The sequence below is a fragment of the Cebus imitator genome, unplaced genomic scaffold (assembly GCF_001604975.1).
Source record: "Cebus imitator isolate Cc_AM_T3 unplaced genomic scaffold, Cebus_imitator-1.0 Scaffold494, whole genome shotgun sequence".
Taxonomy (NCBI): domain Eukaryota; kingdom Metazoa; phylum Chordata; class Mammalia; order Primates; family Cebidae; genus Cebus; species Cebus imitator.
The window spans coordinates 1,135,075-1,162,237 of record NW_016107809.1 but is presented as its reverse complement, the minus strand read 5'-3'; the positions used below and the strand labels follow the sequence as shown (position 1 = coordinate 1,162,237).

The 27,163-nt window shown below is 33.6% G+C and overlaps 1 protein-coding gene across 7 annotated transcripts in view; it reads right to left on the bottom strand.

The window, feature by feature from the left end:
- STXBP5L (syntaxin binding protein 5 like) overlaps positions 1-27,163 on the bottom strand; it is a 419,550-nt gene that overhangs the window by 215,133 nt on the left and 177,254 nt on the right. For all 7 annotated transcript variants that reach the window (XM_017513535.1, XM_017513534.2, XM_017513536.2 and 4 more), the window contains exons 8-9: positions 9,449-9,532; positions 4,254-4,377 (exon numbers count right to left, since the gene is read on the bottom strand). In XM_017513535.1, the coding sequence (XP_017369024.1) occupies positions 4,254-4,377; positions 9,449-9,532 (208 nt within the window). The remainder of the gene's footprint in view (positions 1-4,253; positions 4,378-9,448; positions 9,533-27,163) is intronic.

Sequence of the window (27,163 nt, the reverse complement as noted above, 5' to 3'; positions counted from 1 at the left end):
TCAGTCCCCTTTTTTGAACCGGCAAACGGGCAACCTCCCGTGGCTCCAATTGCCAGCCAAAAGGGCACCCAGACCGGTGTATTTTGTACGGAGAACCGCTGCTCCGGGGCGCCGACAAAGCAGCCGCGCAGGGCAAAGCAACGGCGCCTGCCGGCACAGCTGCGCTGGCCTAAACAGCCACGCTGGCGACCGTGGAGCTCCTCCACCCAGGAATTTCCTAGTCTGTGGGCAATAAAAACGAGGCATCCACTCACCCTCTGTGCTTTCACTGGGAGCTGCAGTCCTGAGCTGTTCCTAAATGGCCATCTTGGATCAAGCCGCTGAATACTCTTTCTAAATTTTTAAATATATTTCATTTTCAAGTCGAATAATATTGGCTAGTATTTCCAGGAACATGTTAAATAAAAGTGGTAATTGTGGACACTCCTGGCCTGTCTGAGCAAAAGTTTCACTATTAAGTGTTTGATAGGATTTGGTTTAATATCATATATGTAGATATGTGTTGTATATGTATGTGTGTATGTATGCATATGTAACTGGGAGCACTGTAATTGAACAATACATATTTGAAACCACTAAAGAGGAAAAATCAATGTCTCCAGCACCAGCAGCAACCAGCTATAAAAACAGAGATAGCGCCATTGCACTCCAGCCCGGGTAACAAGAGTGAAACTCCATCTCAAAAAAAAAAAAAAACAATACCATCAATGGTGCTAAGCTTAGGTGAAACAGGTGATGATCCAGTAAATTATATATCATATATGTATGTGTGTGTATATATATATATGTATGTATATATATATATATATATATATACACACATATGAAGGTTGGTAGACCCCTTAACAGAATGAACTTGAAAAAACCAAGCCTAGACATAAAGTAGTCAAATTGCTGAAAATAAAAGATATCCCACAAAATTTTGAAAGCAACTGGAGAAAAATGACATATTATGTAAAGAGGAAGCAAAATTCAAGCTACTACAATTCCTCATTCAGAAATTATGGAAGGCAGAGATCATGTAAAGTGTTCATCACCTTAAAACCAAAACACACATGTGCACACAAACTGTCAGTTCAGATACCTAAATCCAGGAAAAATAGCCTCCATAAAAGGAAAGCAAAACAAAACAAAACAAAATGAACTTACAGAAAGAGGAAGCTATGTGAATTCATTTCCACTAGACCTACAAGAAAAATTAAATAATTCTCTTGTATTTTCAGGAACAAATGAAAATGATTAACAGCAAAGAAATTCAAAGACTGTTTTTCCTCTTAATTAAAAAAAGACATGTGACTATTTAAACACAAATTATAACAACATATTTAGATGTACTATATGATAACTGTAGCATAAAGGACAGTAGAGGAAGAGAAATAGATCTCTACGTAGTTACAAGATTTGTACATTTTATGTGAAGTGTTACAATGTTAGCTCTAATAGACTTCGAATAGTTAAAAAAGTATATTGTAATCCCTGGAGCAACCAATAAAAAACATGTGAAAATAAAATGCTTAGATTAATATTTAAAATGAAATGAAATTCTAATAGAAAATACTGAAATAACTCCCAAGAGAACAAAAGAGAAAAATATGACAGGACCCATAAAACAGATAATAAAGTGGTAGGCCAAAATTCAATCTCATCAGAAACTACACTTAATATTAATAGATTGATCTCTGTGACTAGATAAAAGCACAAGACCCAATTATGGTTATCCCCAGTATCTGTTGATTCCAGGACTCCCCCTCCTATACCCAAATCTACAGATGCTTAAGTCTGTTATACAAAATGGCATAATATTTGTATGCAATGTACACACATCCTCCTGTATACTTTATATCATCTTTAGATTACTTATATGCAATACAATGTGACACTATGAAAATCATTGTGATACTGTATTATTTCTTTTTATCTGTATTATTTTAAATGTTTGTATTTTTAATTGTTTTTTCTCAGAATATTTTGTTCTTCGGTTTTGTTGAATCCATCGGTGAAGAACCTGTGGATATAAAAGATGTACTATGCTCTTTATAGGAGATGTAATGGATGCCTAATAATAGATCCCCAAAATACGTAGAGCAAAAATGGGCAGAATTAAAGTGAGAAGTGTGCACTTCTATAATCATATTAGGAAATTTAATACCACTCTCTCAGCAATTGATAGCACTAAACAAGTGTCAGTTTAATTACAGGGAATCTGAAAAATACCATGAACTGCCTTGACCTATTTGTTTTTTAAAGTACATAAAACAGAAATGAACAGAATTACAAAGGAAAAGCCATTATAAGAGAAATGTTAACTCACTTCTCTAAGAATTAAAATATCAAACAAAAAATTAGCAAAGATTTAAACTATACAAAATGAAAAGCATTATAAAAACAATGAAAATCCATAATAAAAAACATGTTCAGAAATTGAGGCTGGGGATGGTCACTCACATCTGTAATTCCAGAACTTTGTGAAGCCAATGTGGGAAGATCACTTGAGGCCTCCAGAAGTTTAGGACCAGCCTGGGCAACATAGCAAGACTCATCTTTTATTAATAATAATAATAACACAAATAATAAAAATAAACATGTTTAGAAATTAGAAAACACATGTCTAAATAACTAATGGATCAAAGAAGAATTATAAAAGGAATTGTAGAAAATATCTCAAACTATATATTAAAGTTATATGATTAATATTAGGTTTAAAAACGTATAGGATATAGCTAAAGTAGTACTTAAAGAAAAGTTTTATTTTAGAAAATAAAAATGGCTAAACAAAAGGGAAAAAAATAAACCAAATAATGTCAGTAGATATGACAATAAATACCTCTATTATCAAAAACACTAGTGCTTGTGTTATTGTGAGACAACAGGAATATAATCTGATTTATATATTATAAAAGACATCAATGCTGATGTGTTGAACAACCTATAAACAGAACTTTATTTCAACAGAAAAGCAGAATAATAGAAAACAATCCAAAATGATGAATATGGATATGGTAAAAAAATGAAAGTATCAAATGTCCAGTAAAGAAAAAAAAAAAAAAAAAACTAATAGAAGCTGGTATTTGAGAAGAACAGAAGGAAGTAAGTAGAAAATTTGTGACTAACTCATATTACACTTTATAAAAGTGTAAATCTCATATAAAACTCATGAAAATTGGGGGTTAGCTGAGGGTGTGTGGAGAGAATCTATTGTCTATCATAGAAATAAATGGTTAATCCCAAGTGGTATATATAGCAAATACCTATCCAAGGTTTCTGTCATGGCAATCTCTAAATAAAGCATCTAAATGTAAAGTAATCTCTAAGTAAACCAGCAAAGACTAAAACATTTACATCCTGGAAGAATGTTGCAATAATTTAATCACTTACTGATGCAGCATGTGACCATCGTACAAAAAAAAGGCAGACAAACAACATAAAATAATTCTAAGAATACTTGTGATCTATGGTCACTCATTACACAAATTATGCCACTATTTTCCAAATGTGACATGACAACGAATGCTCAGAAACTGTAAAATAGAATATGTTTGATCAACTGTTATGTTCTGATACATCTATTCTTATAAACAACCAATGGTGTGAGGTAAACATGGAACTTAGATCATCACCAGCATTATCAAGTAATTTAGTCATCTAAATTATACATATTTATACATTTGAATTTTTTATTCTTCCCTGTTAGGTGTACAGATCCAACATAAATCCTCGACTAAGATTAAAATTCTCATTTAGGATTAAAATGCTCTTTTCTATGTGAAAAGCAATCAGAGAAGTAAAATCTCCAATTAAACCACAATCTTCACAATCTAGTGGAATCAAATGGCAGAAATGGAAACAAGTGAAATCTAGAAAACAATGGACTATAAAGTAGTACAGGAATTAAGTCTGAAAGTCAAATGTGGATGGTGCCATTCTCTCACTGGCTCCTCAACCCTTAAAAGTTGCAAAATTTCCTATATTATCTCCTCTACCTCAGATGTATCAACCATCCATTATGCAATTTTTGGTTGGGACAGTATATAAGTGCAGCATACAAAGTAGGGATGTGGGTTGGTAGGAAAAAGAGAAATACAGAAAGTTTGGGGTATAATGTTGGGATCTGTAGGTGGTATAAAAAAGGTATTTAGAACCAGAAGTTATGTCCTATTGCCTTTTTCTATCAAACACATTAATACCATCTCTCTTACTTCAAGTCAAGACACTGAATCACCAGTGTTTATTTCTTTTGAAAGCATACATCTTACCATGTGGAATTGTGGTCTGGAAAGGGCGACTTGGGCTTTTCAGGTTCCATAAAGTCAAACTACCATCTGAATGGCTGCACATGAACTGTTTGCCCTCATGATGCCAATCAATTGAATGAATAGCCTAATAAAATAACAATTAAAAACAAGTAGAGGGGGAAAAAGTAGATAGGTTATGTCATTCTATATTCCAAAGGAAGATTATTCTGATATAAAATTATTATACAAATAACATTTAATGATGTAATTTTTCTGACCCACATCAGACTATAATTTCTAGTAACATGAAGTCCTATTTCCTCCTAACATAGCCAATTTAAAAAATAATTTGAGTAACAGCTACCATCTGAAGGCTTTCTATGTGCCAACTCCCATGGCAAGCATTTTATACGTATTATCTCATTTAATCCTATAGAAAGGGTATTATTTTTTCAATTTGTACATGGTGAAACAGGCCTTGAGAGATTGAGATACTTGCTAACGTCACACAACTCAAAAGCAAGGTCTGTCTAACTACAAAAAACATATTCTCAATCATTGCACACTGTTTCCCCCTCGTGTATATGCTATTTAAATCAATTTAAAGCAAAAAAGGTTTAAATTTTCTTTTATATTTTCAAGTTAACTCTTTAGTTTTGAGCCAGATAAGATTCAAAAGTAATTATAGCCATCCCTCGGTATCCAGTGGGGATTAGTTAGAGAAACTCCACATTCCCTCAGATTCTAAAATCCACAGAAGCTCAAGTCCATTATATAAAATGTCATACTATTTGCATACAACCTATCAATATCCTTCCACATACTTTAAATCATCCCTAGATTACTAATAAAATGTAAATGATATGTAAATATATTATACTGTCTTTTTATTTGTATTATAAATTATTATATTGTTTTAACATTATTTGTTTTTTAAATATTTCTATCATAGTTAGTTGACTCCAAGGATGCGGAATTTATGGATACAGAGGGCTGACTGTATTCCATTTTCCCAAGCTACTGTATTCCCAATGCTAACACAGTGACCAGCATAAAGTGAGCACCCAATAAATATCTGTTGATTGAATTAGTAATTAATGTCAAACACATTTCCACATCCTTGGTATTCTTTCTAAATTAATAAAGTATATTCAGAACCTGGGTAAAGTACTAAGTACCATGAGAAAAAGTCTAGCAGATATAAGGCAGAAAAGAAGCATACAACATATTTTCCTTAAAGACACTTATAAAGCACTAAGAAAGAGAAGATGAATATAAGTGAATACTAATCATACTTATTGTCTGAAACAGACAAAGACACACACAACCAAAAGTTCCAAACAAAGTTCCACATATATAATTGATAAAAGTTCTAAACAATCAGTGTTATTAGAGTTGCAGATAATTCATGGCTAAAGTAATTATTAAACATATCATCAAGAAAATAAGGTTTGATTAAATGGAAAAAGCAACATGAAATCCTAGACTTGTGTTTTCTCTCACCCTGTGGCCTTCGTTACTAAACAGAGATTTCTTTTTCGCTAGAGTCCAGCAGAGGAAGCTAGAGGGAAAATACTTCTTTCTCTTCTCTTCTGCTTATTTTTTCTCCCTTCTGTAGGTGGTTCAAGGGAAAGTCACATCTGCTTGCCTCTCATATATGTTAACTTTGATGAGGCTCATTTAACTTAAAGTTGTCTCAAACTGTTTTGCCATCAAAGGTGGAGGCAGAAAAGGCACTCTCAGCCCTAAACCTTCTTATTTCACTGAATTTCTATGTACTGAAAAGGACAGAAGTAAAAATAATAGCTACAGTAAAGTCAAAATAAGTACAATTTTAAAAGTATATTTATTGTTTAGAAAAACAAGCATGTAAAACCAACTTGTTATTAGAGATCAAGGTCTCATATAGTACATTACTGAGTAGCTACCATTTGATCTGACTTGATGGATAAATATTCAATTTCTGTTTATTAAATTCTACCCTACTATTTTCTCAAAAAAAGGGAGAGGGGCTCAGAGGCTTACTGAAAAAAAATATATAATATAACTAATCCAAACAAAATTTGAATGACAGAAAACAGAATTTTAAACAAAAAACATTAGCTAGTTTTATCAACTCACTGGCTGAGACTGAGTTTCTTGAAAACATGAAAGAAGGAAATCCAAAAAACTGGACAACAACATGAAAAAAAGGAAATACAGCAGTTCTTAAGAAATTTTCCTCATGCCAAACTCAGGGATTTCTTTGTGAACGATTATTCAAGAATTATTGACATAATGAAACAAAAATTTTATAGCTAATATGAAAGTAAAATTTATATATGTATTTCTGAAAATAATCTTGGATTTCCAAAACAAGACTCAATTCATCAATGGCTACTTATGAAGAGGCTAGTTAAATTGTCCAAATAACTTTACAGGGGCTAAAGACCTAACAGATTTGATATACAGAAGAGGAAAGAAGGCAGTTCATGATGAGAAGTCAGAAGGAGCAAAGGCTCAGAGATAAGAAATAAGTGTTATAGATAGGAGATAGCAAGTAATATGTCTGAAATGTGGGGAATGTGTAGAAGGATATTATAAATTTAACTAAAGAGGAATGATCACACTAGGTTCTTAAATCTCATGTCAAGCAATATGGACTTTGTATTGTTGACAATTGAGATCTATTCAAAGGTTCTGGAGTAGAGAATTCCATAATCTGTTTTAAAATTGTAATATTTTAAATTAAGGATATACTGAAGAGGTAAGACATCAAAGGAAAAGCGCTTAGTTAGAATACTCTTATAGTCATCCAGGCAAAAGATAACAACTTAAACTAGGACATTGGGAGTGGGAATGAGAAAAGAGGAAATAAATGAGACAATAAAAAGTCAGAATCAAAAAGACTACAGAAACTGATTGCACATAATACATGATCATAGAAGAGACAAATATTACTTTGAGGAGTCTAAACTGAATTAACTAAATAAGACTAAAAACCAGAGGAAAACATAAAGGGTTTAGGTATTTAAATATAAATTCACTGCCAATGGGATATTCAGCTGGATTTATCTAATATATTGTTATAAATTTAGATCTAGAGTTCAGGAGGGAGGTAAAGGCTATAGATGTATGAATGTTAATTTTTTTAGCATAAAGGTAATGTTTGAAATGATAAAAGAGGATACAAACATTAAAAAGTATACATTGGGGAGAGAAGAAATGAGGGTGAAGACACAGTATCCTGAAGAGTATCTATAATTTAAAAGAGAGCTAAGGGAAATATCAGTTATGAAAAAGGAGGCATAATAAATGAGGTGGAAAGACATAGACAAGTGAATAAATTATTTTAAGAGGAGAAACTGAGGTAAAGCCACAGGTTTCATGAGGAATTTAAAGACTAAGAAGAGATCACTGTATTGGTGACTTACGAGAAACAGTTTCAGGTAAGTATTAAGCATGCTTTCTAGATATGAGAGGTAAAGTGCTGAGGACAGGCCGAAAAGCTTGGCAGTAAAATGAAGTATTTAACTATATTAAAACAATAGAATATATAATGATGCATTAAATAGATGACAGATTTATATACATATATCAGCTGTCAGTAATGTCTAGATATAAATTACACATATTGTGGTACTGCACTAACACACTTAGGCAGCTGATGATCCTTATTTTAAAATTTCACTGAAATTTGACTCTGTTTTAAGGCTCAAAACCTTTCTTCCATACTTTATAAGGCCACAGGAAAGCTAGTTGATTCAGCATTTTCCTCTGGGTTTCCTTTTGAGGTGATTATTCTAATTCAAACTGGCTAAATATTCCAATGGTATCTGTAATCTTGTTTAGCTGCTAGTGTTGACAGAGGAGCACTATCCATCTTCATCTTTATAATTTGTATAACAAAATAAAAATCCTAGCTTAGTTCCCTAGACTTTATTTTCTTACGATTCAAGATGCTCAAAAATTTGATCATAAAGAACATAATTGTATGGTATACTTGTCAGATTATTTTTCACCAATCATGAAAAAATTATGCACTGTCATTTTATTTGCTTTCTGAACTTTTTTTTTTTTTTACCACTATGAGAACCACTGAGAATGAATTGTGCAGTTTATAAAATAGGTGTAGGCTTATATCTTTAAGCACCAAAACTTAAAAAATTAACTGTTATGAAGGGGATGGGGAAAACATGTAAAGTATTCTAGGGTGGCTATAGGTTCATTTGGAGACATTTTTTATCCCTTCAGTGATAAAATGAAGAAGTGTTCTAAAATAAATGTGTGAGTGTTTTTCATTTTCTAATTATTTCAGTGCTGCATTAAATTATTTGTCACTCTTCCTATGTAAGAGTAGGTTTTATTGGACATAGATTCTTGGCCTATATTTTCCTTTCGTCTCTTCTTACTTCCACCATTTTCAAATTGTATTAAGAGCACAGATGATCACCTTTATTTCTACAGGTACAAAAAATAATTTCCCTTTTAATCTGTTGCCCCTGGTTTTACCATCTTCTTGTTAGCCTCTTCTGAATGGAAAAATAATTAATGACCAGGAATTAATATTTGAACAATTGAAGTGTCAACTGGGAGATTATTCCTTGATGAATGGGAGTTTGTTGCTTCCTCTAAATATAAACCTAATCAAGTCTCAATTATGTATGATAAAACTTCCTTCAATATCTTGTCACTTAATAAGTTTCACTTATTAAGATCTGGTCACTTATCAAGTATTACTATTTACAAAATTTTTCTTTATCTAAGAGGGCAAGTATTAGAAGATAAGGCCTTTCAAACTGACTTGAACTTTTTGCCACCGAAAAGGAATTTTCTAAGGAAAGTATGAATAGTGTCTTTAGAGACCTTAAGGACAGTGAAGCACAGTGTAGCCTGGAGCCTAGAGAAAGGAAAAGCAGTTGAGACAAAGTTGGGGATATAGTACAGGTGACAGGCACCCAAGTACATAAGACTGACAAGCCAGGACCTATTAACAAATGCAAAGTACATAAGATCCCACAAAAGGACCCCAAAATAGGCAGTCAAGGCAGAATTTCCTCTTAAGAGAAAAACCCAGAGATGGAACTTACACAAAAACCAAAAGACAGTGTGAAGTACTGGGCCAGAATCAGGCAACTTCCCAAGGCTAAACATATTGGCAAAGTACAAAGCTTAAAAGTAGAAGATAGGCACAAAGTCACAATACTCTTTCAAACATTTCAGTAGAAATTACTTACCTCATCATAATAAACTCTCAGTTCTGCTCTTTTAGATTTCAAGTCCCAGAATACTACAGTACCATTTTCATAACCTATTAGCAGCTGGAAAACATTAGAACAATCATTTTCTTAATTCTAACATTAATTTTAACTTGCTTCAAATAAAGTTTAATGTTAATAAAGTAAAATCACACCACATAACACAACCTTATTTAGAATACCAATTTTTCTAGAACTTGAATATGGGTTTTCTACATTTAAAAATATGGCAAGTAAACTGTTTCAATAAGAACATTTACCAATAAACACCTAATTTCAAAAAGGAATTGAGGAAGAATATCAATATATATATGGTGTGATATAAAATAAGTAAGAAAATTGGAAGAAAAGAAAAATGGGATAGAAATGTAGATGAAATAAAACATAATTGGGGTAAGTTTAATGAACTATGTATATGCCATTCAGTCCTATGCACTTGACAAATGTGGCCGCAATTTGGCTTCAAATTTATTCTATCAAATCCTATTTTCTCTTTGACTGAATTTAATATTTTAAATGGTTTATGAACTCTCTGAAGATTATAAAGGTATTCTAGAGATTCACATCATTAAAAATTATTAATATTTATTTTTAAATCATAAATGAGATGATTAATAAAATACTACTTTAAAATAGAAGAATTTGATAACAGATCATGATTATAATATGATCAGCTTTAAGACTCATTCAGCTAAACAATGCTAGCCATACTGATAACTTTCGCAGTTATATGGTTCTCAATTATTATTTGCGTACTTCCTATTTTTTTTGTTACCAATGATAGATTAAATATAATAAAATTGAGCCTATCATTGGTTAAGAAAAAAAAAAGAAGAGAAAGTATAAAAATAGCTAATGTTAAAATAATGAAAATATTTCTGACAGATTTGCCTTAAGATGATTTTTTTGAAACACATTAGGTACTGGTATTCCTCTAATGAAAACTATTATACACTGCATAAACATGTATCAGTAACTTCAAAAAACCATTGGTAAGAACAGAAAATGTAGTGGTGGGGATAACCTAAGTCTGTAGAGCATCCTGAGACTTTATCACTTATCTCAACATCTTACAATGAGACACAAAAAATAACAAAAATACACCAGCTAGTAGTTTTAGCAGTAAAAACACAAAAATTTCAAATATCAATTCATTAAAGCAATATACATATATTTTTGAAGCTATAACAAAAATGCTTAGTTATTAAACCATACACAACAAACATTAAAATTGATTTGACAAAAATTGAGTTTTCACATGTTAACTTGAAGTAAATGGCATATATGACTTGCTAAGTAAAAATGTCAAAATTAAATACATATTTGGGTAATATTTCTTAAAATTGATATGACTTTATTAAGATATGTTTTAACTTCAAATTAATTCCTTTTACATACAAGAGAAAATGATGGACAAGACCAATTTCTTTTCTTTTCTTTTTATTTTTATTTATTTATTTATTTTTTGAGACTGAGGACAGTTTTACTCTCCTGCCCAGGTGGGAGTGCAGTGGCGTGATCTCTGCTCACTGCAACCTTCACCTCCTGGGTTCCAGAAATTCTTGTGCCTCAGCCTCCTAAATTGCTGGGATTGCAGGTGTCTGTCACCACACCTGGCTAATTTTTGTATTTTTAGTAGAGATGGGGTTTCACCATGTTGACCAGGCTGGTTTCGAACTCCTGACTTCAGGTATCTGCCCGTCCCAAAGTGCTGGGATTACAGGCGTGAACCACCATGCCCAGCCACTAAAACCAATTTTGTTGAGTGTTATGAGACTATCGGCAAGGAGATATTGGCAAGGCAATTTATCAACCTAAAAAGTTTGGAAAATATAACTAAAGCAATAAAATGAATAATATAATCTTTCTAAAGTTGAGCCCCAAGATTTAATAAAATAATATCCTAAAACACTATATTTTCTTAAAATAAATATCTGAAAGATAAAAGTTGCTTTGCTTATAAAACATTGCTAGCAATAGCCCCAGTAAACAAAATATAACATACTGAACCTCAAGAAAACCATAAACTGTTGAGATAAGTATACAAGATTATCATTTAGAAAACATGTTATTTGAATCAGTTAGAGAATTAGAAAAAGAGAAAAGCATTCCCCTGACATCCGGCAGCATTAGACAAGCCCACTCTGTGACCATGAGGAATCAGGACAAAAATAAGAGCACTCTGCAATAATATTTGACCACACCAAAACAGGAACATTGCCCAAACCATAAACTATATATACATATTTTTTAAACTGAAAATGTCTCTCACAATAGAAGTAAGTACCATAAAGGCAAAGAAATAGAGTTACTTGTTCACCATGATATCATTAGAACCTAGACCAGTGTCTGAAAAAACAGGTATTTGGTGAACAACAAATTATTAAATACCAGAAAATAAAAATTGTAGATATTATATTCTAACCACAGTAAAATAAAAGTTATGACAAAAATATTTTGAAAACTAAAAAATATATCTGTAGGTAATTAATAAGCAAAGAAGAAATGAAATGCATGAAACAGAACTGAACAAAAATGCCTCATAAGACACACATGAATCTTAAGAGGAAATTTTATGGTTTTGTAAATATGTATGTAGGAAAGAAAAACTGCAAATGTTTTAATGATATAAGCATTGACTTTGAAAAGTAAAGAAAAAAGTAAATCTCAGAAAGCAGAAGAAAAGATAATGAGTCACCTTATTCAAGAGCAAAGGATACCACCTTTCATTTATTCAAGTATGCTTTTACATCTTTTAGGAAGTTTGAAAGATTTTTACATATTGATTTTCTTGCTAATTTTATACCTACTTATTTTAACTTTCTTATTGCTATTTTATATGGGTTCTTCTCTTCATTACCTTTTCTAAGACGGTATTATTTCTATAGTTGGATTTTAGTATACACCCTTCGAAATTATTTTGTTTGCATTCATTTTCAGGTTGATTTTCTTTGTCATTCCAGATATATTATCATATAATCTAAAATAGAGGCCACTTTATTTTTTCAAGTTTTTAAGTCTCTAATTGTTTGTATTTATCTAACTGCTTTACTAAAAATCATCCTAGAGTATTAAAAATAGTAGAGAGGTTGAGCATCCTTGCCTTCTTCCTGACTTTAGTGGCTATGTCTCTAATATTTCCCCATTAAATAAGATCCTCAATTCTAGGGAGAGAGGGACAGGGTATATAGAAAGAGGGAGAGAGAGAGAGAGAGACTAAAAGAACTATAAATTGATTTATACATTATAAATTTATTTTATTAGGAATAGGTGTCTAATTTTAAATTAAATATTTTTGTTGAAATGTATAATGTACACAGATTATAGATGTGTATTTAATGAATTATGACGAAATAAACATACCCATGAATCTATAGTCCACATTAAGAAATACAGTAGAAAGACAAGTAATACAAGAAAAATACAAGCCATTCAGAAGCCTATTTTGTACTCTTACCTAGTTAATATTCCCACTCTCCTCTCTAAGAATAACCACTATCCTGACTTCTAACACTATACGTTACTGTTATCCGTTTTGAATTTTAGATAAGTAGAATTACACAATACATACTGCTTTCTTTCTTGCTTCTATTTCTACTATATTTGTAGCACTATTTAATTCAATTTCATTATTAAAATGTATTTCATTGTTTCGGCTATGGCACTACTACAAATTAAATTACTCGTTTTACAGTTGATGTAATAATACTGCCCTGAACAACCTTGTACATATCTTTTGGTAAATATGTATATGTATTTCTATTAAATGTGTAGTGATCCATAGCATATTAGTATGTTTAACTTTGACACAGCCAAACAATTTTCCAAAGTGGTTATACAAATGACTTCATGTTTTCATTTTCACAAAATATGTATGAGTTCCAATTCCTTCTCATCTAATGACCAACACTGTGAATAGCTGTACAATGTGAAATTAAAGGGATAAATCATAGCCATCTTTGTCTCATTTCTCATTTCAAGAGGAAAACTTACTTTAATTCATCATTAAAGAGGGTATTGTTATAGCTTTGGGAAAATTAACAAAGTTCATATTAATGAAATTCCTTTTGTTTCCCTGTGTACCAAGAGATTTTTATAATGAAGAGAAGGTAAATTTTATTAAATGTTTATCTATCTTTAATCACTATATATTTCTCTCCTTATTTCTGTTATTATGTGAAATGCATTGACTGATTCTGAAAAGTTAAACCAACTGTACTCCTAGGTGAACATAAATTGGTTGTAATTTTTTGCATCTTCTCTGATTCTTGATCAGACTTGCCAGAGATGCATCAATTTCATTAGTATTTTCAAAGAATCACTTTTGGTTTTGCTAATGTACTAAAAAAAATTTTCTATTTTTTAAATTTCTGCTCTCATCTTTTGAATTAGTGTTCTTTGAAAAATTAGAACCAATAGATGTTTTTCTATACATAGAGAAAGATTTATTTTATTGCATTTTAGATTTTGGGGTACATGTGAAGAACATGCAAGATTGTTGCATAGGTACACACAAGGCAGCGTGATTTGCTGCCTTCCTCCCCTTCACCTATATCTGGCATTTCTCCCCATGCTATATCTCCCCAATTCCCCACCCCCCACTGTCCCTCCCCTATTTCCCCCCAACAGGTGCCACTGTGTGATGTTACCCTCCCTGTGTCCATGTGTTCTCATTGTTCAACACTCACCTATGAGTGAGAACATGTGGTGTTTGATTTTCTGCTCTTGTGTCAGTTTGCTGAGAATTATGGTTCCAGGTTCATCCATGACCCTACAAAGGACATGAACTCATCGTTTTTGATGGCTGCATAATATTCTATGGTGTATATGTGCCACATTTTCCCAGTCCAGTCTATCATCGATGGGCATTTGGATTGGTTCCAGGTCTTAGCTATTGTAAACAGTGCTGCAATGAACATTCGTGTGTATATGTCCTTATAGTAGAATGATTTATTATCCTTTGGATATATAGCCAGTAATGGGATTGCTGGGTCAAATGGAATTTCTATTTGTAGGTCCTTGAGGAATCACCACACTGTCTTCCACAATGGTTGAACTAATTTACACTCCCACCAACAGTATAAAAGTGTTTCTATTTCTCCACATCCTCTCCAGCATCTGTTGTCTCCAGATTTTTTAATGATCGCCATTTTAAATGGAGCTGGTTTTTTGAAAAGATCAACAAAATAGACAGACCACTAGCCAGATTAATAAAAAAGAGAGAATAATTAAATAGATGCAATAAAAAATGATAAAGGGGATATCACCACAGATTCCACAGAAATTCAAACCATCATCAGAGATTATTACAAACAACTCTATGCACATAAACTAGTAAACCTGGAAGAAATTGATAAATTCCTGGACATTTGCATCCTCCCAAGCCTAAACCAGGAAGAAGTCGAAACCCCGAATAGACCAATTACAAGGTCTGAAGTTGAGGCAGCAATTGAAAGCCTACCACCCAAAAAAAGCCCAGGTCCAGATGGGTTCACAGCCAAATTCTAACAGACACACAAAGAGGAGCTGGTACCATTCCTTCTGAAACTATTCCAAATAATCCAAAAAATGGGAATTCTTCCCAATTCATTTTATGAGACCAACATAATCCTGATACCAAAACCTGGCAGAGAATCAGCAAGAAAAGAAAATTTTGGGCCAATATCCATGATGAACATAGATGCAAAAATCTTCAATAAAATGCTGACAAGCCGATTGCAACAGCACATCAAAAAGCTTATCCACCATGATCAAGTAGGATTCATCCCAGGGATGCAAGGCTGGTTCAACGTACACAAGTCTATAAATGTAATTCACCATATAAACAGAATCAAAGACAAAAACCACATGATTATCTCAATTGATGCAGAGAAGGTCTTTGACAAAATTCAACAGCCTTTATGCTAAAAACCCTCAATAAACTAGGTATAAATGGAACATATCTCAAAATAATAAAAGCTATTTACAACAAACCAGCAGCCCATATCATACTGAATGGGCAAAAACTGGAAGCATTCACTTTGAAATCTGGCACTAGACAAGGATGCCCTCTCTCACCACTCCTATTCAATATAGTACTGGAAGTTCTAGCCAGAGCAATCAGGCAAGAAAAAGAAATAAAGGGTACTCAAATAGGAAAGGAGGAAGTCAAATTGTCTCTACTTGCAGACGACATGATTGTATATCTAGAAACCCCATAATCTCAGCCCAAAATCTCCTGAAACTGATAAGCAACTTCAGCAAAGTCTCAGGATACAAAATCAATGTGCAAAAATAACAAGCATTCCTACACACCAATAACAGACTTAAAGAGAGCCAATTCAAAAACAAACTGCCATTCACAATTGCTAACAAGAGAATAAAATACCTAGGAATACAACTAACAAGGAACGTAAAGGACCTCTTCAAGGAGAACTACAAGCCACTGCTCAACAAAATAAGAGAGGACACAAACAGATGGAGAAACATTCCATGTTCATGGTTAGGAAGAATCAATATCGTGAAAATGGCCATACTGCCCAAAGTAATTTACAGATTCAACGCTATCCCCATCAAGCTACCAATGACCTTCTTCACAGAACTGGAAAAAAAAACACCTTAAATTTCATGTGGAACCAAAAGAGAGCTCGCATATCCAAGTGAATTCCAAACAAAAAGAACAAAGCACACTACCAGACTTCAAACTATACTAGAAGGTTACAGTAATCAAAACAGCATGGTACTGTTACCAAAACAGAGATATAGACCAATGGAACTGAACAGAGAAAAATATTTATTATGAGGAATTGGCTCACGTGATTATGAAGGCTGACAAGTCCCAAGATCTGAAGGGTGAGTTGGCAAGCAGGAGATCCAGGAGAGCTGATGGTGTTCCAGTCTGAGTCTGAAGACCTGAGAACCAGGAGAACCAATGGTATAGTTCCAATCTGAAGGTCAGCAGGCTCAAGAACCAGGAAGAGCCGATGTTTCAGTCAGAGTCCAAAGGCAGGAAAAAGCTGATATCTCAGTTCAAAAGCAGTCAGGCAGGAAGAATTCTCTCTTACTTGAAAGATGGTTAGCCTTTTTGTTCTATTCAGGCCTTCAGCTGATTGATAAGGCCCACCCACATTAGGAATGGCAATCTGCTTTACTCAGTCTACAAATTTAAATATCCATCCTAACTAAAAGATCCTCACCTAAACCTTCAGAAAGATGTTTGACCAAATATTTGGTCACATCAAGCCCTGGTCAAGTTGACACATAAAATAAGCCATTATATCTTTATTATCTTTCTAGTATTTTCTTTGGGTTAAATTCGCTATTTATCTAACTTGCTGGGTTGGATACTAAGATCACTGATTTTTAGCTTTTCTTCACTTTTTAATAAATACAATAAACCTATAAATTTTCTAATTTCTATACCGATATCTTCTATGCCATAGAAGGTATTCAGAAGTGTAGTAATGACTAAACATTGGGGGATTTTTCAATTATCTTTTTCTTATTGATAAACTTGCTGAATTCTCTTGTGCTTAGAGAATATATTATGTATTATTTTAATACTCTGAAATTTGTTGGCATGTTTTTTGGTTCAGCAAATATAAAACTTTTGCAAATACTCTGGGCGTTTGAAAATAATTTGTGGTCTTTTAGTACTATATCCATAATGTATTATATGTGTCAACTTGTTAATCATGTGGTTCATGTTTTCTTTATCTTCACTAATTATTTCTTTGTTTGTTTTCTCAGTGGCTGGAAGAGGTTTGTTAAAATCTCCAACTACAACTGTAAATTTGAGTATTTTTCACTTTAGTTCTGTCCAATTTTTAAAATATTTTTTAGTTCTATCAAATTATACATACACACACATCATGATTCCATGCAAAATGAAAACACAATTCAGATAAGCACATGTTTTAGTTAACATGATACCATGAAAAGTAAGCACTGTCTGTATGCTATGAATCTATGCCATCATTAGGCATATACATATTTAGAATTATTACATCTTCTGCTGAATTAAACCTGTTTCCGTTATAAAATGTTATCCTTAAAAATGTTTTTCCTTAAAGTCTAAATCCTGATATTAGTATAGCTACAAAATTTTGTTTGGTTATGGTTGACATGCTGTATCCTTTTAAAATTTTACAATAGCCTATTATTAGCCTATTTAATAAGTTTACATTTAATACAATTGCTGACATATTTTAGAACAAAGCTACCTACTTATCTTGTATTTGTCCCATTTTTTAAATGTGTCCTCCCTTTTTTGGGGAAGTGGGTTGGATAGTAATTTTTTCTCAGACCAATTTTCCACTCTATTAACTTATCCATTATACATACATTTCTTATTCTTTTAGTGTGACCACCAGAATAAAAATTTTTCATGATTTATCAAATTATAATGTAAATTAGTAATTGTGCTAGTTTCTGGAAATTATAAGGACTGTATTAGTGTTCTCCAGAGAAACAGAATCAATAGGATATATATTTGTGTGTATATATATATATATATATGAAGGAATTTATTGTGCAAATTGGTTAATGTAATTATGCAGAATTAGAAGTTCCACAATATGCTCTCTATAAGCTGAAGAAGTAGGAAAGCTGGGATTGTAACTTAGTCTGTGTTTGAAGGCCTGAGAACCAGTGAGGTGGGAGGGGCCTGGTATAAGGAGATTCTGAAGTCCTGAGAACCTTGAGTTCTGATGTTCAGTAGCAGAAAATGATGGATATCCCAGTTCCGCTAGAGACAGCAAATTCACCTTTCCTCTTTTTTGTTCTATCTTAACCTCAGTAACTGGATAGTGTCTGCTCATTTGGTGAGGGTGGATATTCTTTACTCAGTCTTCTAGTTCAAATGGTCATTTATTCTGGAAACACTCTCACAGACACACTAAAAAGTAATGTTTACCAACTCTCTGGGTATTCCTTAATCCAGTCAACTTGACGTATAAAATTAACCGTCACAAAGACATTGGAAATTAAATTCAGTGACTGTCATCCCAACATGTATCATAATTCTCAATATATTATACTCCAATAAGTCATTATTGTTTTTATAAAGTATTTTCTTAGTTTAACATGTTTGTGGTTCTTTATTCTTTTCTCCATCTCTGTTCTTATATAATAGATTATTTTCATTTTCTTAAACAAGCCTTTTAGGTTTTTCCTTAGTGAAGATTTGATGTTGATGAATTGTTGCAAATTTTGTCTGCCAAAAATAATTTGACAACATGTTTAAATTATGTTTTTGTAGAGTATAGAATTTTGATGTGATTATCAAAACTGGAAATATAATGGGTGCTAAATTTTATTCAAATACTTTTTCAGCATCAATAGAGATAATAGTCATTTTTTCTTAGACCTACTAGTGATATAAATTATATTGATGGATTTTGTAATAGTATCTATCCTTGTATCTCTGCAGTAAAACACCACTTGTCATAAGGGACTGTTTTTTAATGTGCTCTTGGGATTCTGTCTCCTAATATTTTATTTAAGATTTTTCCAATAATATTTCATTTTACTGTAATAAGAACACAAACATAAGACCTACCCTCTTAATGAATTTTTTAATATATAGTACATTATTGTTGACTATAGATAAAAATGTCAGATTTCTAAAGTTTATACATCAATCAAACTTGCTCGACTGAAACTTTAAGTTCATTGATCAGTATCTCTGCATTTCAACCTCTCCCAGCCCATCAGCCACCAATCCACTCTTTGATTCTATAAATATGACTATTTTAAATTCTGATATAAGTTGAATAGTGAAGTATTTGTCTTTCTGTGACCAGTTATTTCACTTCACATAATATCCTCTAGGTTCATCATGTTGTCACCTATCGTAAAATTTCCTTATTTATTAAGGCTGACTCATTGTAGATCTACCGTGTGTATTATAGGTATATGAGGGGACACTCTTCAGCCCTAATAAGGTCTAGGTAACCACATGTTGTTTATTCAACTGCCAATGGCCATTTAGGCCATTTCCACATATTGGTTATTGTCAAAGTATTATGATTTATTTATCTTTGAAATCTTGATTTCAATTCTTTGTATAAATATCCAGAAGTGGGATTGCTGTATTATATAGGTAGTTCTATTTTTAATTTTTTGAGGAGCCTCCACACTGTTTTCCATAGTGGCTGAACCATTTTGCAGTCCCACCATGCAAGTGTTCCTATATCTTCATATCCTTGCCAAAAGGTGATTTTTAGTTTAAAAGATATATACATAATAACCATCTTAATATCTAATCTTGGTTTTGATTTGTATTTCTCTAATAATTAGTGACATTAAGCACTTTTCCATATATCTGATCATTTGTATGCCTTCTTTGGAGATATGTCTATTTAAGACCTAAGCCCATTTTAAAATCATATTATTAGATTGTTTTTTTACTATTGAGTTGTATGAGTTTCTTATGTATTTTGCAAAGTAACCCTTTACAGGCATGGCTTTCAAAAATTTTCTCCTATTCTGTACATTGCCTTTTCACACTGTTGTTTCTTTTGCTGTGAAGAAGCTTTTTAGTTTGACATTGTCCTACTTGTTTATTTTTGTTTTCATTGTCATTACTTTTAGTGTCACGTTAATAATGGTCGTCACATTGGCAAAACCAGTGTCATGAAGCTTTTCTCCTATGTTTTCTTCCATATATTTCAGAGTTTAAGGTCTTATGTTTAAGTCCTTAATCCATTTTGAATTTTTTCAGTATAATGTATGAAAAAGGTCTAATTACATTCTTTTACATGTGGATATTCAGTTTTCTCAATACCATTTGTTTAATGGATTATCCTTTTTACACTGTGTATTATTGGCACCCCTGTTGAAGATCAGTTGACCATATATGTGTGGATTACTTCTGGGCTCTCTATTCTGTTCCATCGGTCTATAAGTCTGTTTATATGCTATTGCAATACTATATTAATTATTGTAGCCTTGTAATTTAGTTCAAAATCAGAAAATGTTATTAATATGTGTTGAACTATCCTTGCACTTCAGTGATAAATCCCACTTGATCATGATGCATAATTATTTTAATGTGCTCTTGGATTCAGTTTGCAGTCGATCCACCCACCTTGGCCTCCCAAAGTGCTAGGATTACAGGATGAGTATTTTGTTAAATGCTTTGCATCTATATTCATCAGGAACATTTGCCTGGAGTTTGCTTTTTTACTGTATACTTATCTGGTTTTGGTATCCAGGTATTGATCTATTTCTTTTAGTCCTTCCAATGTGTTAGCATAAAATTGTTCATAACAGTCTGCCAATCATTTGAATTTCTGTGGTATCAGATATATCTGTTTTTTATTTCTGATTTTATTTATTTGGTCTTCATTTTTTTGTTGTTGTTGTTTAGCTAAAGGTTTGCCAGTTTTGTTTATATTTTTTAAAAATCTCTTTTTATTCTTTTCAACTTTTATTTTGGGTTTAAGGGGTACATATGCAGGTTTGGTACATGGGGAAATTGCATGTTATGGAGGTTTAGTGTACAAATAGTTTTGTCACCCAGGTAATTAGCATAATGCTTGATAGGTGGCTTTTCAATCCTCACCCTCCTTCCACCCTCTATCCTAAAATAGGCCCCAGTGTCTACTGTTCCCTTCTTTGTGTCTGTGTGTCCACAATGTTTAGATCCTACTTACAAGGAACACATGGAGTATTTGGTTTTCTGTTCCTGTGTTAATTTGTTTAGGATAATGGCCTCCAGCTCCCTCCATGTGCTGCAAAGGACATGATCTCATTTATATAAATAGCTGTGTAGTACTCCATGATGTAAATGTAGCACATTTTCCTCATCCAGTCCACCACTGATAGGCAGTTAGGTTGTACTATGAATAGTACTGCAATGAACATACACATGCATGTGTATGTTATGGTAGAACAACGTATATTTCTTTGGCTATATACCCACTAACAATACTGCTGGATGAAATGGTAGCTCTGCTTTCAGTTCTTTAGGAAATCCTAGATTGCTTTCCACAGTGGCTTAACTAATTTACATTCCCACCAGCAGTGTTAAGTGTTCCCTATTCTCTGCAACCTTGCTGGCATCTGTTATTTTTAAAAATTTGTAGTAACAGCCATTCTCACAGGTGTGAGATGGTATCTTATTGTGGTTTTAATTTGTATCTCCCTAATGATTAGAGATATTATGCATTTTTTCATATGTTTGTAGGTCACATGTTTGTCTTTTGAGAAATGTCTGAGCATGTTCTTTGCCCACTTTTTAATGGAGTTGTTTGTTCTTTGTTAAGTTTCTCATAGATTTTAGTTATTAGACATTTGTCACATGCATAGTTGCACACCTTCTCCTATTCCATAAGTTGCCTGAAGAAAAAACAACTCTTCACTTATCTTTGGCTTTTTTGTAAACTCTATTTCTCCTCTTATCTTTATTATTTCTTTCCTCCTATTTTTAGTTTAGTTTGTTCTTCTTTCTCTACTTCCTTTAGGTGCAACATTAGGTTGTTTATCTTTCTTCTTTTTTATTGCTATGACATCTGCTTATTGTTTTAATCTGCCCTCTTACAATTGCTTTTGCTGTATCCTACAGGTTTTGGTATGTTGTATTTCCATTTTCATTTGTCTCAAGAATTTTTATAAATTTCACTTTTAATTTCTTCATTGACATGTTTGTTGTTCAGAAACGTGCTGTTTAATTTTTACATAGATATGAGATTTTCAAATTTCTCCTGTTAATCTCTAGTTTTATGTCATGTATTCAGAAAAGATACTTGATATAATTTCAGTCTTCTTAAATATGTTAGGACTTTTTTGTGGCCTAATATATGATCTATTATGTTATGTTCCATGTGCAGTTGAGAAGAATGTGTATTGTTGTTGTACAGAATGTTCTATAAATGTCTCTTAGGGCCATTTGACCTAGAGTGCAGTTTAAATCCAATGTTTCTTTGTTGACGTTCTATTTGGATGATCTATCTATTACTGACAGTGGGGTGCTAAAGTCCCCTACTTCTACTGTATTACAGTCAATCTCTTTCTTCAGATCTATTAATATTTGTTTCACATATTTAGAAGCTCCAAAGTTGGGTACCTATATAATTGCTATATCTTTTTGCTTAATTGACCCCTTTATCATTGCAGTTTTTTATTTAAAGTCTGTTTTATCTAAGTATAGCTAATACTGCTCTCTTTTGGTTTTCTTTGCATGAAGTATCTTTTTCTACCCCCTAACTTTCAGTCTGTGTGTGTCCTTACAAGTAAGGTGAGTCTCTCTTAGGCAATATATAGTTGGGTCTTATCTTTTAATCCATTCAACCACTCTATGTCTTTTAATTGGATAATTTAATCCATTTATATTCCAGGTAATTATTGGTAGATTAAAAACTTACTACTGCCATTTTATTCATTGTTTTCTAGCTGCCTTTTAGAGACCTTCTTACTCTTACTATCTTCCATTGTGGTCATTTTCTTTAGGAATATGTTTTAATTACTTGCTTTTTATTGTAAGTGTATTTATTATAGGTTTTTGCTTTTTAATTATTGTGGGGCTTAGAAAAAAATAACCTTAGAGTTATAATAGGTTATTTTAAGCTGATAACAACTTAAATTGCAAAAAGAAAAAGAAAAAATAAAACCTGTATTTGTTAACTCCACCTCCCCATTTTGAATTTTTGATGCCATAGTACACAATTTTTTATTTTGCATCTCCCTTAACAAATTGTTGTGGTTATTATTACTTTGAATAGTTTTGCCTTTTAACCTTTTAAATATTGTGAAGATGTTAGTAATTTATACACCACCATTTCATTATTAGAGGATTTAGAATTTGTATATTTACTTTTACCAGCAAGTTATATATTTTCAGATGTTTTTGTGTTACTCATTAGCATCCTTTTCTTTTACCTTAAAGAACTCCCTATGCATTTCTTATAGAACAGGTCTAGTGGGGATAAATTCCCTCAGTTTTTCTTTGTCCATAAAATTTTTTCTCTTTCCTTGCTTTCCAAAGAACACATTTGCTGGGCATAGTATTCTTGGTTGACAATATTTTTCCTTTGGCACTTTGAATATATCATTCCACATTCTTCTGACATATAAGGTTTCTGCTGTTTGCCATTAGGATTATTGGGAAGCATGGAAATTTTCCTGTTACATATACTTTTCATCACTTTTTCTTTTTCTACTCCCCTTGAATACTGGTAAGCTGCATTTTGCTCTTTTAATGTTATCCAATAAACCCCATGAGTTTTCTTCATTCATTTCTTTTTCATTATTTTAATGTTTTTATCCCCTAACTGTATATTTTTTTAAGCAATCAGTCTTTAGGTTCCCAGAATTTTCCTCTGCTTGATCAATTTTGCAGTTGGTGCTCTCTGTTGTATTTTTCATTATGGTCAATGTATTTTTCAGCTCTAGAAATAAAAATTTTTTTGACTTTTTTGTACTATTTCAATCTCTGATAAGTTTCTCTCCTAAATTTCTGGACTGATTTTCTGTATTTTTTTGAAGTTTGCTGACTTTCCTTAAAATAACTAGTAACAGTTATTTAAACCTAATAGTTCATTAAAAGTAATGGCAAAAACAGCAATTACTTTTGCACCAATCTAATACTTTAAATACTTTGTCAGGCAGTTCTTTAATCTGTCTCTTTAGAGTTAGTCACTAGCACCTTATTCTGTTCATTTGGTGATATGTTTCCCTCACTGGTCTTGATTGTTGTAGCCATGTGTTGATGTCTATGCACTGAAGCAGGTACCTAATCCAGTCTTCACAGGTCTTGCTTTGTTTGGGAGCTTCCTTTTGTAGTAAGCCTGTCCAGAGATTCAGCACAGGTTGACCTGATTAGGTCCCTATGCCCATTATCACTTCAGCTCTTGCAGTGCTAGGAGTGCTCCAAGCCCAAGATTGCTGCAGCTAGAATCTTTTGGCCTCTGATGCTGATAAAGCGTTGGACTACAGCAAAAGCCCTTGGCTTCCAAGACCAGCGCAGCACATGACCAAGGCCAAGAGATGCTATGGCCTGCCTGCCACTAAGGTTTATTCAGGTTTCAACACTGCTGAATAGGCAGAAAAGTGTGGGTTGGGTCTCGAGTCTGTTTTGCTAGGGCCCATGGGGTCCCAATTGATACCAGGGCAGGTCTAGAGGCTCTGTCTTTGCATACCAGTCTAGTGTCAGGGGCTGTGGGAGTGGGGAGTCTACTAGATACTGAGTTTTACTGTGGTGGGCACTATACTGGATTCTACAGCAAAACCTTATGCTTATACTTTCCTTTCCTTTGCCAAGTGAATGATGTCTCTCTGTGCTCTGCTGCCTGGTGTTGGAAAAAGGGAGGCATAAGTAATCCTTTGGCTGCTGAACTTATACCCAAGGACATTGCTACTAAGATGAGCATGGCACTAGGGCATGCCTAAGGCCCATAGCAGCGATAACCTGCCTGCCACTGAGGTTTATTCAGCGCCTAAGGGCACTGTAGTTGGCCAGTGGTGATGCAGGCCAGAACTCAAGTTCATTCTACCAGGGCCATGGGTTCCTGTCTGGCACTTGGACATGACTAAGGCCTTCAGTAGCTATAGTCTGTCTTGCACTGAGGATTACTGGGGGCTTGAAGTCACTGCAGTTAACCAGTGGTAATGCAGACTGGAACTTGAGCCCATCAGCTGGTTTTGTAGCTTTTCATGACACCAGGGTGCTCTAGAGCAGCGGTCCCTAACTTCTGGCCACAGTACCAGTCTGTGGCCTGTTAAGAACCAGACCATGCAGCAGGAGGTAAGTGGCAGGTGAGAGAGCAAAGATTCATCTGTATTTAAAGCTAATCCCAGTCACTCACATTACCACCACAGCTCCACCTCCTGTCAGATCAGCAGCACAATTAGATTCTCATAGAAGTGCAAACCTTATTGTAAAGTACACATGCAAGGGATCTAGGTTGCATGTTCCTTATGAGAATCTAATTCCTGATGATCTATCACTGTCCCATCACCCCCAGATGGGACCCTCTAGTTGTAGTAAAACAAGCTCAGCGCTCCCACTGATTCTACATTATGGTGAGTTGTATAATTATTTCATTATATATTACAATATAATAATAATAGAAATAAAGTGCACAATAAATGTGATATGCATGAATCATCCCAAAACCACCCCCACCCCCCATTTCCCACCAGTCCATGGAAAAACTGTCTTCCACAAAAGCAGTTCCTGGTACCAAAAAGGTTGGATACCACTGGTCTAGACGGTCTAGATGTTTGTGCATACCAGCCTGTTGTCAGAGGTGAATGAACTCTGCACAGTCCTGAGTTTTACTGTGATGGGCCTGGTGTGTCTTTTCTTATTATTATGCTAAAGCAAGGTACTCCCATAACTCACCAGGTTTCCTTAGCTTGTATAAAGGGTTTTTCATGCATAGTTGTTTAAATTGAAGTTTCTGCAGACTATCACTGAAGAGTCTTACTTCACCATTGCTATGGTTTGAATGTCCCCTCAATAAGTCATGTTGAAATTTAATCTCCATTATAGCAGTATTGGCAAGTGGGGCCTTTAAGAGGTAACTCAATCATGAAAGCTCTGCCCTAATGAGAGATTAATAGGTTAATGAATTAATGAGGTATCATGGGAAGGGAACTAGTGGCTGTATAAGAGAAGAGAGACCTGAACTAGAGTGTTAGCACACTCTGTTCCCTCATTATGTGATGCCCTGCTCCACCTTGGGACACCACAGAGTCCCTACCAGCAAGAAGGTTCTCACCAAATGCCTTCCCTAGACCTCAGACTTCCCAGCCTTCATAAATGTAAGAAATAAATTCCCTTTCTTTATCAATTTCTCAGTTTTAAGCATTCAATTACAAGCAACAGAAAATAAACTAAGAAAGCTAATATGGTTTGTCTCTGTGTCCCCACCCAAATCTCATCTCAAATTGTAATCACCATGCGTTGAGGGTGGGAGCTGGTGGGAGGTGACTGGATCATGGGGTTAGTATTGCCCTTGCCATTCTCTTGATAATGAGGGAGTTCTCATGAGATCTGATGGTTTTAAAATGTGGCACTTCCCCTTTGCTTGCTCGCTCTTTCACCTGTCACCGTGTAAGACATGTCTTGCTTCCTCTTTGCCTTCTGCCATGTTTATAAGTTTCCTGGGGCCTCCCCAGCCATGTGGAACTGTGAGTCAATTAAACTTCTTTTGTTTATAAGTTACCCTGTCTCAGGTAGTATCTTTCTAGCACTGTGAGAATGGACTAATACAGCAGCCATCTTGCTTTGCTTCTACTTGAAGAACTCTTTAACATTTCTTGCAAGTTAAATCTAGTGGTGGTAAACTTCCATAGCTTTGTTTGTCTGGGAAAGTTTTTATCTCTGCTACATTTTTGAAAGACAGTTTTGTTGAATATACTATTCTTGATGGACAATATTTTTTAAAGCATTGTGAATATATTATACCACCCTTTCTGTCCTGCAAAATTTCTGCTAAAACTTCTTGATAATCTTATAAAGATTCTCTTGTATGTGACCAATCACTTTTTCTTGCTGCTCTTAAAATCATCTCTTTGTCCTTGGCTTCTGACAATCTGATAATAACATATCTGAATGTAGATTTCCTTGGTCTCATTTTATTTGGTGTTCTTTGGGGCTCCTGGGTTTGGATATCTACTTCCCTCTCTAGATTTGGGAGGCTTTCAACCACTGTATCTTTTTTTTCTTTTTTATAAAATCAGGATCTTGCCATGTTGTCCAGGCTGGTC